This window comes from Apis cerana, linkage group LG8, assembly GCF_029169275.1.
Source record: "Apis cerana isolate GH-2021 linkage group LG8, AcerK_1.0, whole genome shotgun sequence".
Taxonomy (NCBI): domain Eukaryota; kingdom Metazoa; phylum Arthropoda; class Insecta; order Hymenoptera; family Apidae; genus Apis; species Apis cerana.
The window spans coordinates 7622611-7643532 of NC_083859.1; the positions used below are offsets into that span (position 1 = coordinate 7622611).

Below are 20922 nucleotides of genomic sequence, written 5' to 3' on the forward strand. Positions count from 1 at the left end.
ATTTGAATACAATAAAACGTTTGACGCATTTTTTGCATACGTGGCTGTAGAGTTATCCCCATCAATTCCTGTTTTTAAAAAGTGAGTATTATGTATTTTTTTTTAATTCACTAATAAGTATTCAATGTTTATCACTCTGAAATGAAAAGACAAAAACTCTATTTTTTACGAATATACAAATAATTGACATGACGTGGACTCGATTCCTATGTTAATCTAATATCATTTCATTGTGTTGGACCCTATAACCAAGCTTCCGTTCTTACAAGCTACGCACACATTTTATAAATGGTCATATATAGATATCAATATCTGATAGAATCTCAAATTAAACCGAAGATTGTAGGAAATTGTTATATCTGAATTATAAGTGAAAAACGCATGCATAAAAATTTTTCAATATATTTGCTACTACAAGTATTAATTAATATCAATTAAATTTTTATACAAAAATTAAGAAATATCATAGGAAACATTTTTGGATCAAATTAAGAAATATGTAGCGAAACACATGAAGAGAAAGATATATATATATATATATTTTTATAGGAATATTATCTTCTTGATATTTCCTTTATACATTAATCAATACATCGATTAATTAGATAAAATTTTTTTAGAGAAAACTAGTGATGAATTATTACGTAAACTAAATTATTATTACACTAACTTTCTTAAACTATCCAGAGCTATCTATAAATTTTTTATTAGTCGCTACCAGTTGCGTGAATGCTTTCAAAATCGACATTGATCGCAAAGCTAAAGCTAAGTTTAAAAGTAGTGAAAATTAAATTGGAGGAATATTTTATTACAAGATTCAGAGTTTGTAAGCATTTCGCATCATTAGATCAAAATAAGCATCATGATCAATGCTTGCGCTGATAGCGCTGTAATAATTCATAAATTCTTCTTCGGTAACCTGTAATATATAAATTCAATATTCTATTCAAAATTATTTTTTATATTAAAAATAGAAGGAAATAATCCATTTAATCTATTGAATTATTATTTATTTAAAAATTCTAATAAAAAAAGATAAAATTTCATAGAAATCTTTCCTAGAAACAAAAAAATACGTACTGTGCCATTTCTAGTATTGTTCTGTTCAAAATTCGCTAAAAACTTGTTAAGAATACTTTCCTCACTTTCTTCGCCACTGATATAACGGGGATGACACTTAACGTTATAAATTCCTTTTAAATCATCAATCGTGATCACTCCATCACCAGTTTTATCCAATTTTTTGAAGGCTTGGTCTATTACATTTTTGCGATTTTGAGACATTGGAGGCTAAAAAGAATTTTTTTCTTAATAATTCAATGATAAATAATGAAAAAATATTTAGTTATAAAAATATACATACTCTTATACCAATAATAAACTCATCGACGCTAATGTTCCCATCGTTATCTGTGTCGAATTTATTAAACATCTCTTGAATCTCTTCATCTGAAATATCTAAATCACTTTCCTCGAGACCTTTGGTGAATTCTTCTAGGTTTAATTTCTTATTTCCATCATCATCCATACGACGGAAAATTCTATATAGATTAAACATTCTAGAAATTTCTCATTCTATACACTATGATATAGCAAATTATATTTCATTAAAATAATAAAATAAAAAAAAATAATATAAATTTAAGTTTTTTCATATTAAAAAAAACTATTTTCTCTTTTATAAATTTTGAATTTTATACCGTATTATTTTTGTGCCATGTTATAATGTATTTAAAAAAATGTATCTTAAAAATATAATATTATCAACTTACCTGCCTAAACCAAGTATACCATTGGTACCTCTGGCCAGACAGAGCAAACGAAGTTTTTCTATAGAATCCGTGGTGTTTTGCAGGGCCTGTTGGGCTTTATAGATCATCTCAATCTCTTGCCTAGTTGTTGCGCTTTGAGGTCTGTTCAAGAACATTCCTGAAAAAGAAAACCATATTATGACTCACGGCTATGACGCATCAGTTTGAAAAAGAGAGAGCAAATGAATATCCAACAAATTTAATTTTAAAATTATTTTAATAAAAAATCAATAAAATAACTTTTAACTCTATCTTTAAATATTTCAGAGATTTAATATTATTGGATCAAATATGTATTTAATCATTGATTTCTATAAATGATTATCTCAATCAAATAAAAATAAAAATAAATGTAAAACTTATGAAGAAAAAATACGAATTAATATTAATTTTATATTACATATATTTTATTTTACATACATATATTTTATTTTACATACATATATTTTATTTTTTTATATATGCTTATAAGCTTATATATCGATCAATTTATTCACTAAAATACAGATTAATTTTTTTTTAAATATTAACGAAAGATTCCATTTTGATTTAATTAACTAAACACAAAATAAAAAAAAAACAAAAAAAAAACTTAATAAAATTATTTCTCATCGACTTTGTATTTATTCATTAATTCATTGAATAATTTTTGATACTTTAATTTATCAAGATGTTTAAATTGTTTAGCTGTATATATTTATAAATGCAGAGTATTAAATATACTTAAGATATAATATATAATAGATAATTAAAATTGTAATTAATTGATAATATCAATATCTAAATTAAAATAAAATTTATTTTTGTTAAATTAATGTTAAATTAATGAAATAATTAATTATTATTTATAGAAATAAATATAAATAAATTTAAAATAAAAATAAATTATTTATAAAAACAATGAAGAAGAATTTATTTTTAAACAAGGATTTATTTTTTACATTAGGAAAAACATATTATCTCTATTAATTAATTATTATTAAAATAATTATTAAATATTATTAATTATTATTAACTATTAATTATTAATATAATATTAACTTGAAATTGATAATTAATTATCCAAATTCTTAATTAGAAACTTAATCAGTTTTTTTTTATATCATTATCGTTCATCTTTAAAATATATTCAAAATTTTTATTCATTTATTAATTTTAATTTTTGTGATCTAACTTACCTTGATATCTAGAAGGTAAGACCGCAACTACATATATTAATTTTCTAAAGAAATTTTGATCAACTGTTAGTGATAAAGAATGTGAAAAAAATTCGTAGCTCTTTTAAAGAGAATCAAAAAGCAATTGACGACAGGGGATTCCCTAGACTCGCATTCTATATTATACATTATACACATAACAGATAAAACACATTCATGTATGAAAATGAGGTATATTCGATATATAATCTGTACAATAGTTTGTAGAAAACGTATCCATAACGACCAATTGACCACAACATATGTATCAGCAAAAAATTCACGCGTGATCAGTCACGAATACCGATTTTCTGTCGATAATTCTTATAATGGTTGTTCACAAAAAATTCATTTTATAAAAAAATTTCTATATTTCATTATCATACTTTTTTCAAGAAAATATTGAAAGTATATTTATTTTATTGAAAATAAAAAATTTTCTATAAAATTTAAAAAGTAAATTTATTAAATTTAAAAGCATTAAAATTTTTTAATTGCATAATTATTGAAATATTATATCTGGTTTGTGTTCCAAGAAATTTATTCAATATATATTTAATTACAATCGGCATAATATATATAACAAAAATAATATTATATGAAAAATTTTTTAGATAATGTAAATATACTTGATATATAATGTAATAATATTAATTTTTATATAAATATATTTCAATAAATATATTTTAATTATTAATATGATGAATTAATATATTTAATTATATTATATATTTAATTAAAATTAATTAATATATTTGATTAAAATTATTTTAAATTTGATTTTGCTGCATAATTATATAATTATATAAATACAATATATTAAATATTAAATTATTATATTTGTGATATTATAAAGACAGGCGAAATATAATATAATATTTTACGAAATTATATGTTATGTTTCTAAAATAGGAATTAATATAAAAAAAAATGAAAATTATTTTACAATTTATTGAATAATAAATTCAATCATTAGTAAAGATATAATTAATATGCATGTAAAGATCCTCATTTGCTAAGCTTTCGAAAAAAAATTTTTTATGATACATAATTGATAGCTACTGATAGTAATATCAATCTGTAACAATAAATTATATATATATATATATATAAAATATATATAAAATAAATCTTCGAGTTTACTATAATTATATAATGATTATTTAAATAATAAAATAAAAAATAAAATTAAAATATTAAATTGATTTTATCACAATTTTATTAATTTAGAATGATGATAAGTTATCGACTAATAGAAATTACATTTATTTTCTGTCGATAATAATTTTTATAATTTAACAAAATTTATTCAAATGTTTGTTTAAATCATTATATATTTTTTAAATAAAAAAAAAGTATATAATTTATTATTTATATATAAAATATAATAGAAAAAATTAATTATTTTGTAAATGTTTTATTAAAACACAAAGGAATATTCTAGAATAGAAAATACCATATGTTACATCCATCTACCAATGCCAAGAAGACATTTGGACTGAGTTTTAAGCGGCTTTTATCTCATTGGCCAATGTGTATTGCGTGGGGTCATTTTATTGGTAGATCACTAAAGTCTTTACTATATGAAAGTATCGTGGATTAGATTATATGACAGTCGGCATAAAACAGCGGATCGTAGTGTTTGAAGTGAATTTGGGAATATTTCGCTTTTTTTCCTGCCATTATTCGAAAACAGTTCACGGCAGCAATGAGAAAAGCGTTAATATTGCTACCGATTCTCTTCTTTCTAACAGGTGAGTTTTAATAAAAAAATCTGTAATTATGGAAAAAATTGTTTCAAAAATTATATTAATTGAGCAAGAACATCAACATATCTTTGTTATGTAGGATTTGTTAGAGCAGAAAATTTGATGGAAGAAGATATTGGAACTGTAGAAAATGATTTGAGTGCTAGCCGCGAAGGATCTCGAACGGGTAAAATATTTCAAAATTATTTATTTAATAACAATTGAACAGACCGCCCTTTTATCTTATATTCACATTTATATTAAAAATACTTTTTCATAATTTTGTTTATAATATATTTTTTAATAAATAAAATTTAATTTGGTAATTTTACAGATAATGAAGTAATTCAAAGAGAAGAAGAAGCAATTAAACTTGATGGATTAAATGTGGCTCAAATTAAAGAACTCAGAGAAAAAGCTGAAAAATTTACTTTTCAGACTGAAGTCAATCGTATTATGAAACTTATTATAAACTCTTTGTATCGTAACAAAGATATTTTTCTAAGAGAGTTGATATCTAATGCATCTGATGCATTAGATAAAATTAGATTGCTCTCACTTACTGATAAAAATGTCTTGGATACCAATCCAGAACTAGCAATTAGAATAAAATCTGATAAAGAAAATAAAATATTAAGTATAACTGATTCTGGTATTGGTATGACCAAACATGAATTAATTAACAATCTTGGAACCATTGCTAAATCAGGAACTGCTGAGTTCTTGGGTAAAATGCAAGAAACTTCCAATACTCAAGATTTGAACGATATGATTGGTCAATTTGGAGTTGGTTTCTATTCTGCTTTTTTGGTTTCTCACACAGTAGTAGTTACCTCTAAGCATAATGAAGACAATCAACATATTTGGCAGTCTGATAGTAGCAGTTACAGCATTGTAGAAGATCCCAGAGGAAATTCATTAAAGAGAGGAACTACAGTGAGGTAAATACAATTTTTTTTACATTTTATTTTTTATATTTTTTATTTTTTATAAATTTGAAAATTTATAATTATATTCCAATTACAGTTTGCATTTAAAAGATGAAGCATTGGACTTTTTAGAAGAAGATACAATTAAAAATCTTGTAAAGAAATACTCACAATTTATCAATTTCCCCATATATTTATGGAGTAGCAAAGTCATTCAAGTAGATGAAGAAGAGGAAGAAGAAGAGAAACGAGTAAAAGAAGATGAAAGTGAAAAAAAAGATTCCATTGAAGATAAAGTAGATGAGGAGGAAGATGCAAAAGTAGAAGATGTGGAGGAAGAAAAGAAAACAAAGAAGGTTGATAAAACTGTTTGGGACTGGGAATTGTTAAATGATTCTAAACCTATATGGACTTTAAAGCCATCTGAAGTTGAAGATAAAGATTATAATGATTTTTATAAGGTTTTAACAAAAGATACTCAAGATCCTTTAGCAAAAATCCATTTTGTAGCAGAAGGTGAAGTCACCTTCAAATCACTTCTTTTTATTCCTAAAGTTCAACCAAGTGATAGTTTTAATCGTTATGGCACTAAAGCAGACAATATTAAATTATATGTCAGAAGAGTTTTCATCACAGATAAATTTACAGATATGATGCCCAACTATTTATCCTTCATTCGTGGTATTGTTGATAGCGATGACTTACCGTTAAACGTTTCACGTGAAAACTTACAGCAACATAAACTCATTAAGGTAATCAAAAAGAAATTGATTAGAAAAGTATTAGATATGATCAAAAAGATCCCTAAGGAAGATTATGAAAAATTCTGGAAAGAATACAGCACTAATATTAAACTGGGTGTGATTGAAGATGCTCAAAACAGAGCCAGATTATCCAAACTTTTGTTATTTCAATCTTCTACACAAAAAGATTTTACATCATTATCAGATTATGTAACCCGAATGAAATCTAGTCAACAATACATTTATTATATTGCTGGCTCTTCTGAAGAAGAAGTGAAAAAATCTCCATTTGTAGAAAGATTAGATAAAAAGGGCTATGAAGTTCTATATCTCACTGAAGCAGTTGATGAATATGCTATTTCTGCTCTTCCTGAATTCGATGGTAAAAAGTTCCAAAATGTAGCTAAAGAAGGATTTTCGCTTGATGAAGGCGAAAAGGCCAAAGAAAGAATGGAACAATTAAAAACTACTTTTGAACCATTAGTTAAATGGCTGAATGATGTTTTGAAGGATCATATCAGTAAAGCTCAGGTTTCTGAACGTCTTACAGATTCTCCGTGTGCTTTGGTTGCTAGTATGTTTGGATGGACAGGAAATATGGAAAGATTAGCTATTTCGAATGCTCATCAAAAGACTGATGATCCCCAAAAAAATTATTATTTGAATCAAAAGAAAACTTTGGAGATCAATCCAAGACATCCACTTATTAGAGAACTTTTACGTAGAGTAGAAGTTGATACTACTGATCAGACAGCAAAAGATATTGCATTGATGATGTTCAGAACAGCCACCCTTCGATCAGGATACATGCTCAGAGAAACTGCCAGTTTTGCGGATAGTGTAGAGCAATTAATGAGAAAGACTTTAGGCATTTCTCTAGATGAAGTTCCTGAAGAAGAAGAAATACAAGAAGAAGAATCTGGACCAACAGAAAAACAAGATTCTGAAAAAATTATTGATATGGATGCAAATGAAGATGATCAAGATGAAGAAAAACATGATGAATTATAATTGAAAATTGTATCACATTAGACTATAATTTTCTAGTTGTATGGCTATACAATGTATAGTAATTGTCATTGAAGGTGCAACTATTGTTGCAACTATGTACAGAGTAAAAAATAGTTATATCCTTTGATGATGCTTTGCTGTATCACATTGTTTTTTTTTATAATAATATTGTAACTATGCATCAAAGGATATGATAATTATGCAAGTATAGAAAAAAATATATCACTCATTAAGTTTGTCATAATACTTATAGACTCATAAGTTCCATTTGGTAAAAAAAAATTTATCCATAATTTATTTCGTTTGATCTTCCATCTTTTTATACATGTAAGTAAAGTGAAAGAAATTTCTGACTGAATCTAATAAATATATATAATAAGTTTATGATGGGATTGAATGTTTTTATATTTATATAAAAAATATTTAAAAAGAATATTATTGAAATATTATTAGTTTTTTTTATATCAAAAGATTATTTGTGATTACTTTTTTTTTTTAAAAATATAATTCAAAAAATTCATCAATTGAAAAATTACCATAATATTCTTTATTTTCAAAGATAAAAATAAAAAATTATTAATATTTTGTTTTAATATGAATGTAATTTAAAGATGGATCTTTATATTTATCGAAATCAATAAACTATTGAATTTAATAAAGTCAAATTTTTATCTTTTATATATAAAAATTTAATGATTTATCATATATTATTAAAATATATCGTATTAAAATTGAACAATAAATTTAAAATTATCTGCATTCGATTTTAAATTTATAAAATGATAGTAAATATTATTATAAAATTTTAATATTCAAAATAATTTTAAATCCATTTTTTTGTTAATTCGTATTTTCAAAACAATGTTAAGTTATTCATTTCCGGCAAATACAATTGATTCTGATGAACGAACCAATAAGAGAATAAATTCCCATGGAACTGGGACAAACAACGTAGATATCCGAGCGCGGCCGAGCGCTCATTTCCGTTTTCGAATCCGACGTCATCTACTCTCAAAGCCCGTGTGTTTTGTGTTTCTTTGGGGCCACGATGATTATCGCTAATTTAATGTAAGTATTATCTTGTTTCATTTTACGATCGTTTAAATTATAATAATTAGAATTCGCATGGTGCCGTTTGTATAGAAAATTGGTCACGAAACCGCGCGAATTCCTTGCGTAAGTTTTACGAATAGAGATCTCGCCATGCCGGTCTATAAAGTCCCTTTTTCTTAAGCATGTTCAATTAATTGAGAAACGATAATAGAAATCATTGCCGGCTATCTTTCATTTTTGTCATAACAATTATCTTGAAAAAATCAATTAATTTGACTGAGATACGAAAACAGGATAAGACGGATGGCCACATATAAACAAAATAAATGGCGTCAGCATACTTATATTCTGAATATGACAAATTTCGACTTCTCGAGTATTCTTTGACTAAGAATTTTGATTTTAACATTTTTTTTTTTTTTTGAATTGGAATAAATTTAATGCATAACTTCAAAATTTTTTCTTGTTATTATTATTAGGCAATTTATAATCGTTAAATGTTGTTTGATTTATTTCTTGTATTAATATTTTATATAAAAAATTTTTGATTTAACAATATGCAATTTGTCAAATTTTATAAATCGTATTCTCTTTTGAATGATTATTTTTAGCATTAAAAATATTACAAAGAAAAGAAAAAAGTTTGGTTTATGCAAATAATAGATAATGTTTGTTTTTCAGATTGAAATTATTGAAACTGAAATTAGATTTTTTCGTATCTTAAAATTATCTAAAATAAAAAGCTAATAAAATCATTCACTCATTTAATAAATTAAGCGAGAGAAAGATAATTGTAAAAATACGTAATAACAAAACAAACTTGATTAATAATTGGACTAAAAGAATTTTGAACAAAATGGGTATTCAAGATCTGCAAGTCTTTTTGGATAGTAATTATGTACAAGGTGGATCTATACCCGTGGATCTGTTAAAAATAGCACGTACTATTATTCAAAGACAACATAATCGCATTAGTAAAGCACAACAATTGCATTCTGGAAAATTAAGATTAGTTCTTGATGGAGAATGCTGTTTAGATAGGTTATATGGAGGATATTTCTCAGGTATATATATGTTTTTATTTTGCATAAATATTATTATATTAAACTAGTTATTTAAAAAAATTATTTTTTATTTAGATTGGGCTTGTGGAGGACAATGGAATAGAATGTTGCAATTTTTAGCTGTTCTCATACAAGCAACAGAAATGTCAGGTTTAGAATTAGCTGTATTCTTTAATGGATGTTTCGAATCTCCAAGACGTGCAGATTGGATTCTAAACCAATTGCAAGTGCGAATTAAAGTAAATAATGTAAGTAATAATATATTAAAATACTTGAAATCTTTAGAATTTATATAATTTTAGATATAAATAATTTTTTAGGTATTAAAACATATTTCAACTAAGGGTACTCCTCCACCAAAAATTTGGTGGACTCCACCAGTTTGTTTAAGAACCAGTCTACGTATGGCTTTACGGCATTTGAATGTTACAGTACTATGTAGTATGGATGATCACCATCAAGAAGTGATCGCATATTGTCGAGAGAATAATTTTAATGGCTTAATTGCTGACGATGCAGAGTATGCTGCATTTGATCCTCCACGATACTTCTCATCTGAACAATTAAAACTCACATATAAAGGCTCTCTTGACACCAAAGAGTATATTCTTCCAGAACTTTTAAAAGCTTTAAACATCCCTTCTGATAGACTATGTTTATTAGCTGCATTACTTGGAAATTATATTTTAACTGAGCATGACTTAGCTGATTTTTATAAAAAATTGAATGTTAATACTAATTTGAACAAAGTAAATGTTGATCATACAATTAAAACCATTGCTAATTTTGTTCGAGATTTACCATCTGTTGAATTGGATGTAGTTTCACAAAAAGTTTTTGGATCTTTATCAGATCCGAGATGTTCAAAATTGAGGCAATCAGTTCAGTACTATATAAACGGAACTAAAGATGGATTTTTGCATTATAAACCAGTGAAACCAAATAGAGGTAAATTCTTGCTTCAATTTAAAATTTGTATATTTACTATCATACTTTAGTTTTAATGAAAAAATTATTTCAGTACACAAATTAGATTCTAAGCAAAGCGTTCAACAACAATCTAATTTATCTGAAACGCCCTCAACTTCAGAAGCCGAATCAAATTTAGAAACATCCAGATTCGCGTCTGAGACTGTAGAAAGCGAACGCGAGAGTTTAAACGCATATAAACAAGCCACTGCAAACGCGAAGTCGGCACCCCAAATTGTGATAGATCCACCGGGTATCCAAGGCCATGGAGATGCTGATAATATTAGGACAGAAGAAGAACAAAATAATGGGCATGCTATTAATGGTACACACAATCTTCTAATTAGTTCATCAAGTTCGAGCAGTAGTTCTTCTGCAACATCTCCATCTCATGCGACGGCTGATTCATCAAAACAAATGGAGAAAACAATGACTATTCCTAGCACAGTACCAGAAGTAATGCGTACCGCATCTGAACGGCATCAAAAAGGTTTAATGTCTCCTCATATTTATCAAATTCTCATTGCTGGAGAAATAAAGCTACCTGTTCTTCTCGAAGACGAGAATCATCGCGAATTTCCATCAATACATCTTATTTATAGACCTGTTAGACAAATGGTATATGCAATATTGTTTAATCTTCATCACAGAATGTATTTAGCTGCTAAAAGTAAAGAGAAAGGAGGTAAATAAAATAATTTATTTAGAGATATTTTGAAATTGATATGTTTGTTAAATTATCTTCAATTAATAGATAGTGAAAAAATTGAAGTCCCAGATGTTGTAATAAAAGAGTGGGTATGGTCCAAATCAAATCCATATCTTACTCCGGAATCTGTAAAAGCAGAACAAATTGGTTGGGGTGTTCCTACAATACAACGTTTATGGTTTGGGTAAGTATTTTATACAATTATTTTTTTTGAAAAATAAAAAGAATTTTATATTAATTTTTCATTTGCAGCACAGGTATAGATGATAAACGTCGTCGTTTACGTGGATTTTTGACTTGTATGAAATCAGATACACCTCTTATGTTAAACACTTCCTATGTACCACAACATCTTTTAGTCATGGCTTGTGTATTAAGGTAAATATTTTTTTTTAAATGATTTTTTTTGATAAATTTAAATAAGTATATTTTTATTACAGATATATTATGTCATTTTCGGACAAAATAAAGGTTTTACGTCGCTGGGAATTAGATGCTTTCATTGCACAAGCATTTTCACCAGAGCTTATGAACGCTCAGTATTTACAAGATCTCCAAGTAAGTCGAATAACTTTTATTAAACTAATAATATCAATTCTATGTTGTTTTTTATTTTTTCATGTAGCTCCCTTTAGTAACTTCACGTGGAGTGCAATTAGCCACTTTATTTATGGCCGGTGTCGAAACCGCTCTCTTAGCTAATGATGCTTGTGGTGCCCCAATCCCATGGTTAATGTGTTGTCCATGGTTGTACTTTGATGGAAAACTATTTCATCATACATTAGCTCGAGCTAGGATTGCAAAAAATTTATTAGAACTTTGTGGTGGCCATATAGATCGTATCGTGAAAGTCGAACGGATGAAGAAAGCTATTTTAGAAGGTACCAATGTTATTTTTGCACGAGCACCACCAGTTGGCCCAGGTAAATCGATTTTTTTAATATTGTTAATTTTAAAGTAATGAATAATAATGTATTATAAGTATTTTTATGAGTTTGAATCCTTAATCAATTGTTTCAGCATTTCCCTTCCAATAACCTTAGCATATCATGTACTTGTTTAATGATATGTTTTCGGAATGGAAGGAAAGAAATACAGCTACATTGCTTCGTGAATTTAATGTATTACAATACAGTTTACGAATCTCAAAGCTGTTACAATATTTTTATTATATTTAATTCTTACAATATATAATTTTTCTTTTTTTTTTTTTTTCTGCAATAGGTATTCGCATGTCTGTACCTCAGAATATTCTGACTCCTGGATGTACAATCAATGATGGTTTAATGCGCGGAAGAGGCAGTGGAACTATACCTCAACGTGGATTGATGCGTCGTCCTATACCATCTCGCGGTGGACAATTAGAAATTGCTGGAGTCGTCGTTGGACAATGGGGTCCAAATTATGGACAACCTGGCCGTTTACCTCAGCCTCTACAGGGACATCCTCGTGGGCGGCTTCCACCTCAAGTACGTAATTTGTATAGTATGATCATAAATTTTTTATGAAGAATAATTATTAGGAAGAATAAAATTTTATAAGTAAATTCGCATAGCAATAAAAATAATCTATAAATAATAAAGTGATAGAATAAATAATTTTCAGAAATTATATATATTTTTATATATTATACATTATATATAAATATATTTTTATAATTAATTCTAAAATAAATTAAAATTATTCCCTATAATATTTTAAAAAATAAATGTGTGTGATTCCAGGTAACTTCAATTGGTGGTCTTAAGTATGGTCTCCCTCGTGGTTTCACTCCTATGGGTCGTCCCACATTTCAAACGCGAGGAAACAATCGTGCGCAAATCGCAGGACGAGGAAAAAAGACACAAATGAAAGTAGGAGAAAGTCATTTTTATATATTATCCATATTATATATTAAAAAAAAAAAAAAAAAAAAGAAAGAAAGAAAAGTAAATTATTTTTCAGGCAACTGGCAAAAAGAAAACTACCGTTAAAAAAAGTAAAGAAAGTGAAAACAAGAAAGAAACTAGAGGACGAGGTAACAATATCGATGGAATAACTGATTACAGGTAATTTTATTTTATATTTGTATATTAAAAAAATGAATATGTTTATGAATATTTTTGTTTTGTTTTGTTTTATTCTTATTACTAGTGATTCAATTCCAAATATAAATGCAACAAAAGACGCACTGCCAGTACCAGGCCAATTTGAGGATGCCATAGAAAACGGCAAAGGGATAGAAAAAGGGCAAGGAGACGCGTCACTGGTTGCTCCAGTCGCTGCTGAAAATTAGGTATTTATACATCACATTTTTATCGACTTTTAAAAATTCCCGGATGTGACTCAAGACTGCAAGAAAAAAAATCTTAGAAAAACAAATGTGTAAACGAGCAATGATGCGCCAATAACATTTGAAAGTTTTAATATAATTATTGCATATAAAAGAATTATTTTCAACATATAAAAAAAAAGAAAAGGCTTATGATTTTTTCATATAAGTTTGGTGCTTTAAAAAGAAAGAAAAGAGAAGAAATATTTAAACTAAATAGCCTTGAATTTTCGCACAATAAGCATTAAAAAAAACTTTTCAAATGTTACGCGCAGAATCACTCAACAATATCTAAAGCTCTGATGGGGCCAAACTAATTAAACTAATGTAGGCAAAAAAGCATCGTTAATGCGATGTCAAGATATTGTAAAACTACAAGGATATAGACCCATTTTCGACGTACACGATACGATGTCCTCACTGCCAAACGTACCATTCAGTGTGTAGGATAAGAGCGAAAACGAACGTGATTTAAGAAAAAGAAGAAAATTAAAAAAACAATAAAATCGTGCTTGTGCTAACACGAGCGTGTTTTTAGACTACTACTACTCCGCTCGGATCACCATAAGGATGAACTCGACTGATTAGTGTATGCGTGCGCTAATTTTACTAAGAACAAGAACAAGTCGTCAGCTGCTATAAGTATTTAATTCTTAAGAAGTGTGATTATTTTTTTTACAATGAAAATATATATTTTCCGGTATTATATGAAATGCTCGCATTGATAGTCTCAGTATTCTGATCTTTGTAAACGTCCAACGAAAATCATATACTTTAAGACATCACGGACGAACAAATGAATAAAACATTGATGCATAAATCAATATAAAACAATATATTGTGGATACTTTTATTTCTGTTTTATAGATATAATGCAAGGCAGGATACTGAGACATTCAGTAGCAAATGGAGACTGATGCTTTTCATATAGGTAAAATATATATTTATATATGGTTTAGATTAGAGATTCCCAATAGCATATTATATGTAAGTTGTAAATGATTGCTTGCGAGTATGTGTGTAGTGGAATGTTAAGGTATTGTATGAAAGAAGTACATAAAAATGAAAGAAAAATGAAAGATTGTTTTACTTGTGAAAATCGTAATGAAAGAATAAAGAGAGAAAAAGAAAATACCATAAATGCATGGTTGTAAGACCGAATATATAAAGAAACATAAGAAATGTATATAAACGTCGAATGTTAATGCGTGTCGGTTCACGTACACACGATACATGAAAATACGATTACAATGGAAAATTGAGAATGTGTACGCGCGTGTATGTGGTCCGAATGATATATTTATTTGTTGTTGTGTCGATGAAAAAAGGAATGAATGATTTTTGAACGAATTATAAATTTCCATGTACGATAAGAGATACAATATGTACTCATGGACACGCGGTAGATTTGATGCAAGAGTAATCGGCTTGAATTTTCAAAAAAAGAAAGACGAGGTTCTCTAAAAGAGTTATTCTTGTGAAAGTCTTTCGATGTCGCTTGGAAAATATGCTGCACTATGCGTTATTCTAATTCAATATCATAAATTGAATCATATATTAGTTAACAAAAAATAAGTAGTAATATATATTATAGAGAAGATCATCTCTTTTATGATTCCATTGAAAGTTTTTTTTTTCTTTTTTTCTATTATTTTTTTTTTTATTTTTTGGATAAAAATTATATATATTCGTGCCTTTTGTAGCATATTTTCGAAAGAATGTACGATACGTGTCCTTCCTTTAATTGTACATACGAATAGTTACTTTAGAAGTGACAGAGTGAGGTTGGTGTAAATAAAAAAAATCTGGTGATTTCGCGCTTTTATTGCGTGAAAAACCGATTCAAAATAGGAGATCATCATGTTTAAAGAAGAAAAAGAAAATACTATTATAATACTATTTATGCGTAGAATAGTCGAAAAGACATTCTATCAAAGATCATTGGAATTCGAAAGATAGATTTCTTTATCATTGAAGGATGATAATACACGTATAACAGAGATACAAAATAGTATGACAGAACATGATTATTTATCAAAAGGGATGAAAATAAAAAGGAAAAAAGTAGATAAAAATGATATACGTCTAAAATGCAGAGATAATTTAAATTGAATAAGAGAGCGAACGAGAGCGAGAGAGAAAGCGATTGTGAGAGAGAAAATCATTTATTGAGATAATATAATGAAAGATAAAGATAAAAATGTTATATTTTTGTAGATTTGTTATTGCGTAAAAAAATGCATTAAGACAATGAGAAACTTTATATAATTTGAGCGATGGTTAAACTGAGCCTGAAAAAATTAAAATGAGTGACTAAGATCATAAAGAGAAAGGATATTGTATAGAGAATATGATAAAGATTAAAAAAAAAAAAACATAGAAAATGAAAAAGTGCTTTAGAAAAAATGATGGTATGTTGAACGTGTTTGACATCTACGATTTAATAAGAAAATCTTATTAATTCTTTTGTATCTCCGAAGCTCTCAAAGTTCTGAGTTGCTTGCGAACAAACATAAAATCTAAAAAAAAAAAAAATAAACAAAATGAAAAAAAAACAAATAAAACTTGAAAATAGGAAAGATATTTAAAAAAAAGAAGAAACTAAATGTCAGCTTCAATATGAGCTATACCAACATATGCATATAATTAACAGTTTTTTCAATATGATTCAAAAGAAATAATAAACAATAAAAATATAAAGAAATCAAGTGTCGTGAATGAAACTGTATAGATTAAAAAAAATAAAAAATGAATATTGCTATCATTCGATGATTTTTAATTAATAACATACACTTGCACTATTATTATTTTCCGAGTACAGTATATGATATATAAAATATGCACCAAAGTATATAAAGAAAAAAAAATGATAAGAAAAAAAGATGGCCGTGTATCTTTCTTGAACAATTTAAAATTAAAACAACGCAAATCGCTCATGAATAACTAACCAATGTAATGATAATAATAGTAATAATAATAATATTAATAATAAGAATAATGTTAAACTAGAAGCAGAGAGACGTTTCAGATCCGACGGATGAATAATTAAAAATAAAATGCCACTTTACGCTTTCGTGTAAAGGTAGATTTTCTTTCTCAAAAATCAATCATCTTGATATATGCAAACCGAAGAATACAAAATATACAAAAACAAAGTTAAAAAAACGATAAAAAAGACATTTAATGTATATATAGGGTATTAATGTATTTATGATATTTTTAGAAAATTGATTCTATAGACTAAAACAAATACAAAAGTTTCTATATAAAAATTTCAGTTATAGTTATAGTTATATACTTTATATATAAAATTTATTTATATAAAGTTATAGACAATTTAAATTTACGTTAGATGAAATGATATGAAGACAAAGTGAAACTACAATTATAAAGGAGAATTATCTCATTCTCTATTTTATTTCCTTAACGTAAACTTAGACTGCTTATAATTTAATAAATAAGTTTCAACTGACATTTTTGTATACTATTTTTTGTATTTATTTTAGCTTTTAAAATTGACGTTCTTAAAATATTCCATAAATATATTAACACCCTGTATATGTATATACACATATAATATGATGGTACTCAACATAATCAGTTGCTGCTGCACTGATATGAGGTAATGCAATAAATGTAAGAAATGAAATAATTTAAATATACTAAATATTGAAGCGAAAACAAAATAAAACCGATATGGAATATAAAAAAGAAAAAATACGAAAAAGGAGGAAAATAAAGAATGAATAAAAGAAAAGAAATAAATACGAAATCCATATTATTGAAAATAATGCAACAAAGCAGAAGTATCATAAAAATCATAAAACATAATATATAATGAAAAAGAAAGAAGTGGAAACTTACCTAAAAATGGTAAATAAATGATCGACATAAAAAGAACAGGTGCGCATCGTGCCTACTTTTTCGCTGTAATATGTATTAAAAAAAATAACATGTAAAAAATAGGGGCCCACGAAACAATTTCAACGATAGAAGATGTATCCATGCGAGAAAGTCAAACGAAATGAGCCAACACATAAAACGAATGACCTCTCTTTGTGTATTTAGAAAGTAAAAAAAAAAAAAAGAAAAATCCTATTTATCAAGTCGATTTTCAAACATTGTGTGTCATTGTGCTAAACGAAAAATTAATTATATTTCGAAATAAAGCACATCTTTAAACTCTTGCTATGTAATAATGATGATGATAATGATGATGATAATGATAATGATGATGGTGATGATTATGATGCTGAAATATTGATAATGATAAATGTTTAATTAGTGAGAAACGGGAACGACAATGTAAATTAAGTAATTATATATATATATATTTTTCTTTTTCTTTCTTTCTTTCTTTTTTTTCTTTTTTTTTTTCTTTTTTTTTTTCTTTTTTTTTTTCTCCTTTTTTTTCTCCTTTTTTTTCTTTTTTTTTTTTAATATATATAGAAACAATTTTAATGTAAATCAATTTCTACTGGAGTGTTCTCTCTCTCTCTCTGTCTCTCTCTCTCTCTCTCTCTCTCTCTCTCTCTCTCTCTCTCTCTCTCTCTCTCTCTCTCTCTCTCTCTCCAATTAATTTCATTGCTATATTTTTATTTAAACAAATTTTAATTACTCGTCAATGCAACAAATAGCTAAGCATTAAAAATAGACATGATTCATCATGTTCTTTATTATGAAAAATCATGAACACTTTTGCTGCTTCGCTATTTGTTTATTTTTTATTATTAAATTTTTTTCAATATCATTCGCTTTTCATTATTATTATTTCTTCGTTCTTAATTTGATTTGTAATCACATTGTAGTAGAGTCTTATGTCTTTTTGCGAAAATCACACATATATATGTATATGTACATAGGGGAAAATATAACATATAAAAATGGAGTGCATCATTTAATTTCAAAGATTTGTTTTAAATGATTGCCACAAAAAAATTAATGAACAATATGTTTATATTATTATTTCACTGTATTTCCAATAGAAGCACGCAATCAATGGGCATTAAAAAAGAAAAAAAAACATTTATTTCCAATTTTTCTTTTTATAAGATATGCTATATTCATGCTAGTAGATTGTCAGGATTTTCAATAGCAACACAATGAAAAAGTAAAGAACAATATATAATGCCCTCGATAGAATATCAGAAAAGGGAAAAGTAAAGATAATATTGAGTTGCTATAACTGTGCTCAATATATAAATTTTAAGTTTCTCTTTTTACTATAGTTTTTCGCTTACCTATTCTATTAACAAGATATATTAAAAATATGGTAGCAAAGACAGTAAATAAAAAAAGTATTAATATAGTAAAAAACCAAAAAAAGAAGTAATGAATTAAACAATTATCAATGTAGCTGCAAATATATGTGGGCCCCGTTCTTATATATTCTTATTAAATATTATGTAATGTATATTCTGCTATTATTTTTCATAGCTAAAGAAAGCAACAAGAACAATGAAAAAAAAAAGATAATTAAAAATATCAAGTGCATACACAGAGGGTAACCATTGTATGTTACAATTTATAATCATTGTACGTTTATTTTTTTCTGTTTTTTTCTTTTTGTTTTTCTAATATATAAGAAGACCAAATAATTGATTAAGTATATAGCGCATGAAATAAGAACAGTTTTTTATAAACATAATAAGAAAACGCCTTCAAGATCACTTCATATATATGGACAAAAATATGAAAAAAAAAAAAGGCAAATAAAAATTGTACATGCGCTATAATTTTTGTCAATGGTCGCGTTATTTTCAACTTATATGAGTCGGTAAATGGTTATTATATTTTTTGAAATGGTAAAAAATCATTAAAAAATATAACATTTCTAATTCCTTTTCAAATTATTATCTGTTTACATAACAATGTTAGAAATAATATATGATAATTTAATATTAATCTATATAAATAAACCGAATATTATTTGTATAATTTTGATATTGAAATTGAAACAAAATGATGTGCAAGATTTTTGTATTCAAAAACAATATCTAATATAGAATTAGTTAATAATTTGTAAATGTGTTTAGGACAGTTAGAAAATGTTACCTGACCGACTCATGTAGTTGTATTTCTCTATAATACACAATCACATCAATGTATTCTTGTTGGATTATTCTATCTTGTAACTTATTGTTGTAACATATACCCATTCATGTCTAGTGTCAAGCAGAGCTGATTCTATGCTTTTGCTAGTTGAAAAACTGGAGGGAATATGTTTTTAAGTAAAGAAAAGAAAGAAAAGCATAGTGTGGAAATTGAATGAATATTATTTATTCATGTATTTTAAAAAATGGAGCAAGTTGAAAATTTCATATTGTTGACTAATTTAAAAACAAGCATGAAAAATTAAAAAACAAATTATTAAAAATAATAATAATAAACAGAATCAGTGCTGGCGAAAACACAAGGCAAACAAAAATTATTATAAATTTAAAAAAGTCATTTAAAGTACTTTTAAAATGGATACATATTTGGAAAGTAGGAGGTAATCATTGTATAAATGTAGTGGCAACTCTATAATACTACAACAAAAAAAATCAATATATTCAACAATTATTCGAAATACTAAATGCAAAATGCACTTTAATGGATGTTATAACAGTTTAAAATATTCAAATTGCATCGACATTTTGCTGTAAATCTGTTCTTTGGAATATACTACTCTGCCAATTAAACCAAGAATATTTTTTTCTTAAAAGAAAAAAAAATCATTTAATAAATAATAATTATGTATTGGGAAACAAAGAGCAATCTCGTTTCTTTATCCCAATGAGCAGAGAAGTTTCTCCAATGACAGATATTTTAAGTTTGTTTCTTTTGAAGAAAAAAATATATATATTTATCTTCATTTTTTCTTGTATAAATACAATTACACGACACACATGCAAATTAGAGAAAATGATAATGGTTCATACAGATTCTCTGTTAAGTTAAAGAGAAAAAAACGAAAACTTTGCAGAATACACTGCAGAGTTTGAAATAAAGGAAACAAACTTTCAGTGAAGTTTTGTAAAGAAAGCTGTTCGTGTGAGAGGTTCTCGGAGATGGTTGGCTGACATTTTCGGAAGTTCAATGATTTATTAAAAGGTGTTATCATGTCTTGAATACAATTAAAAGAATTATAAAAAAAAAAGTTCATCTTTTATTATTTTTTGCTATTATTGTTTGCCGTTATATTTTATTTTCAATTTAATTTTATACTTATTTTTCAAATTAATATTTCTAGTTCATAAAAATATAAATTATAAAAAGAATTAATTAAGATTATAATCATTTTAATCATTTTTAGAATTTTTCTTAAAAACTAATTTAATTAAACCAAATAAAAAATAATTAATAACGCAATAACAAAAAAATTAACAATATAATA

The 20922-nt window shown here is 26.3% G+C and overlaps 3 protein-coding genes across 5 annotated transcripts; 2 read left to right on the top strand and 1 right to left on the bottom strand.

The window, feature by feature from the left end:
* Positions 1-386: 386 nt before the first annotated feature.
* On the bottom strand, positions 387-3286 carry LOC108003911 (calcyphosin-like protein). 2 transcript variants are annotated; one of them, XM_017066489.3, is made up of 5 exons: positions 2990-3286; positions 1773-1929; positions 1364-1541; positions 1081-1290; positions 387-919 (listed from the first exon to the last, which is right to left on the bottom strand). In XM_017066489.3, the coding sequence occupies exons 2-5, from the start codon at positions 1925-1927 to the stop codon at positions 818-820; spliced, it is 645 nt and encodes a 214-aa protein (XP_016921978.1). In that variant the 5' UTR covers positions 1928-1929; positions 2990-3286; the 3' UTR covers positions 387-817. The 2 variants fall into 2 exon arrangements, with proteins under 2 accessions (XP_016921978.1, XP_061934537.1); XM_062078553.1 differs by having other exon boundaries at positions 1364-1559; positions 2990-3149.
* A 1301-nt stretch (positions 3287-4587) lies between these two features.
* Positions 4588-7822, top strand: LOC108003910 (endoplasmin). The gene is made up of 4 exons (XM_017066488.3): positions 4588-4761; positions 4856-4942; positions 5090-5696; positions 5782-7822. Exons 1-4 carry the CDS (start codon positions 4716-4718, stop codon positions 7436-7438), a joined length of 2397 nt encoding a protein of 798 aa, XP_016921977.1. The 5' UTR covers positions 4588-4715; the 3' UTR covers positions 7439-7822.
* A 596-nt stretch (positions 7823-8418) lies between these two features.
* LOC108003870 (constitutive coactivator of PPAR-gamma-like protein 1) lies at positions 8419-20685 on the top strand. 2 transcript variants are annotated; one of them, XM_062078554.1, is made up of 14 exons: positions 8419-8506; positions 9173-9555; positions 9631-9803; positions 9876-10503; positions 10577-11209; positions 11279-11417; positions 11486-11611; positions 11674-11791; positions 11859-12156; positions 12458-12702; positions 12958-13086; positions 13178-13281; positions 13367-13508; positions 13876-20685. In XM_062078554.1, exons 2-13 carry the CDS (start codon positions 9348-9350, stop codon positions 13506-13508), a joined length of 2943 nt encoding a protein of 980 aa, XP_061934538.1. In that variant the 5' UTR covers positions 8419-8506; positions 9173-9347; the 3' UTR covers positions 13876-20685. The 2 variants fall into 2 exon arrangements, with proteins under 2 accessions (XP_061934538.1, XP_061934539.1); XM_062078555.1 differs by having other exon boundaries at positions 14083-20685.
* The last annotated feature ends 237 nt before the right edge of the window (positions 20686-20922 follow it).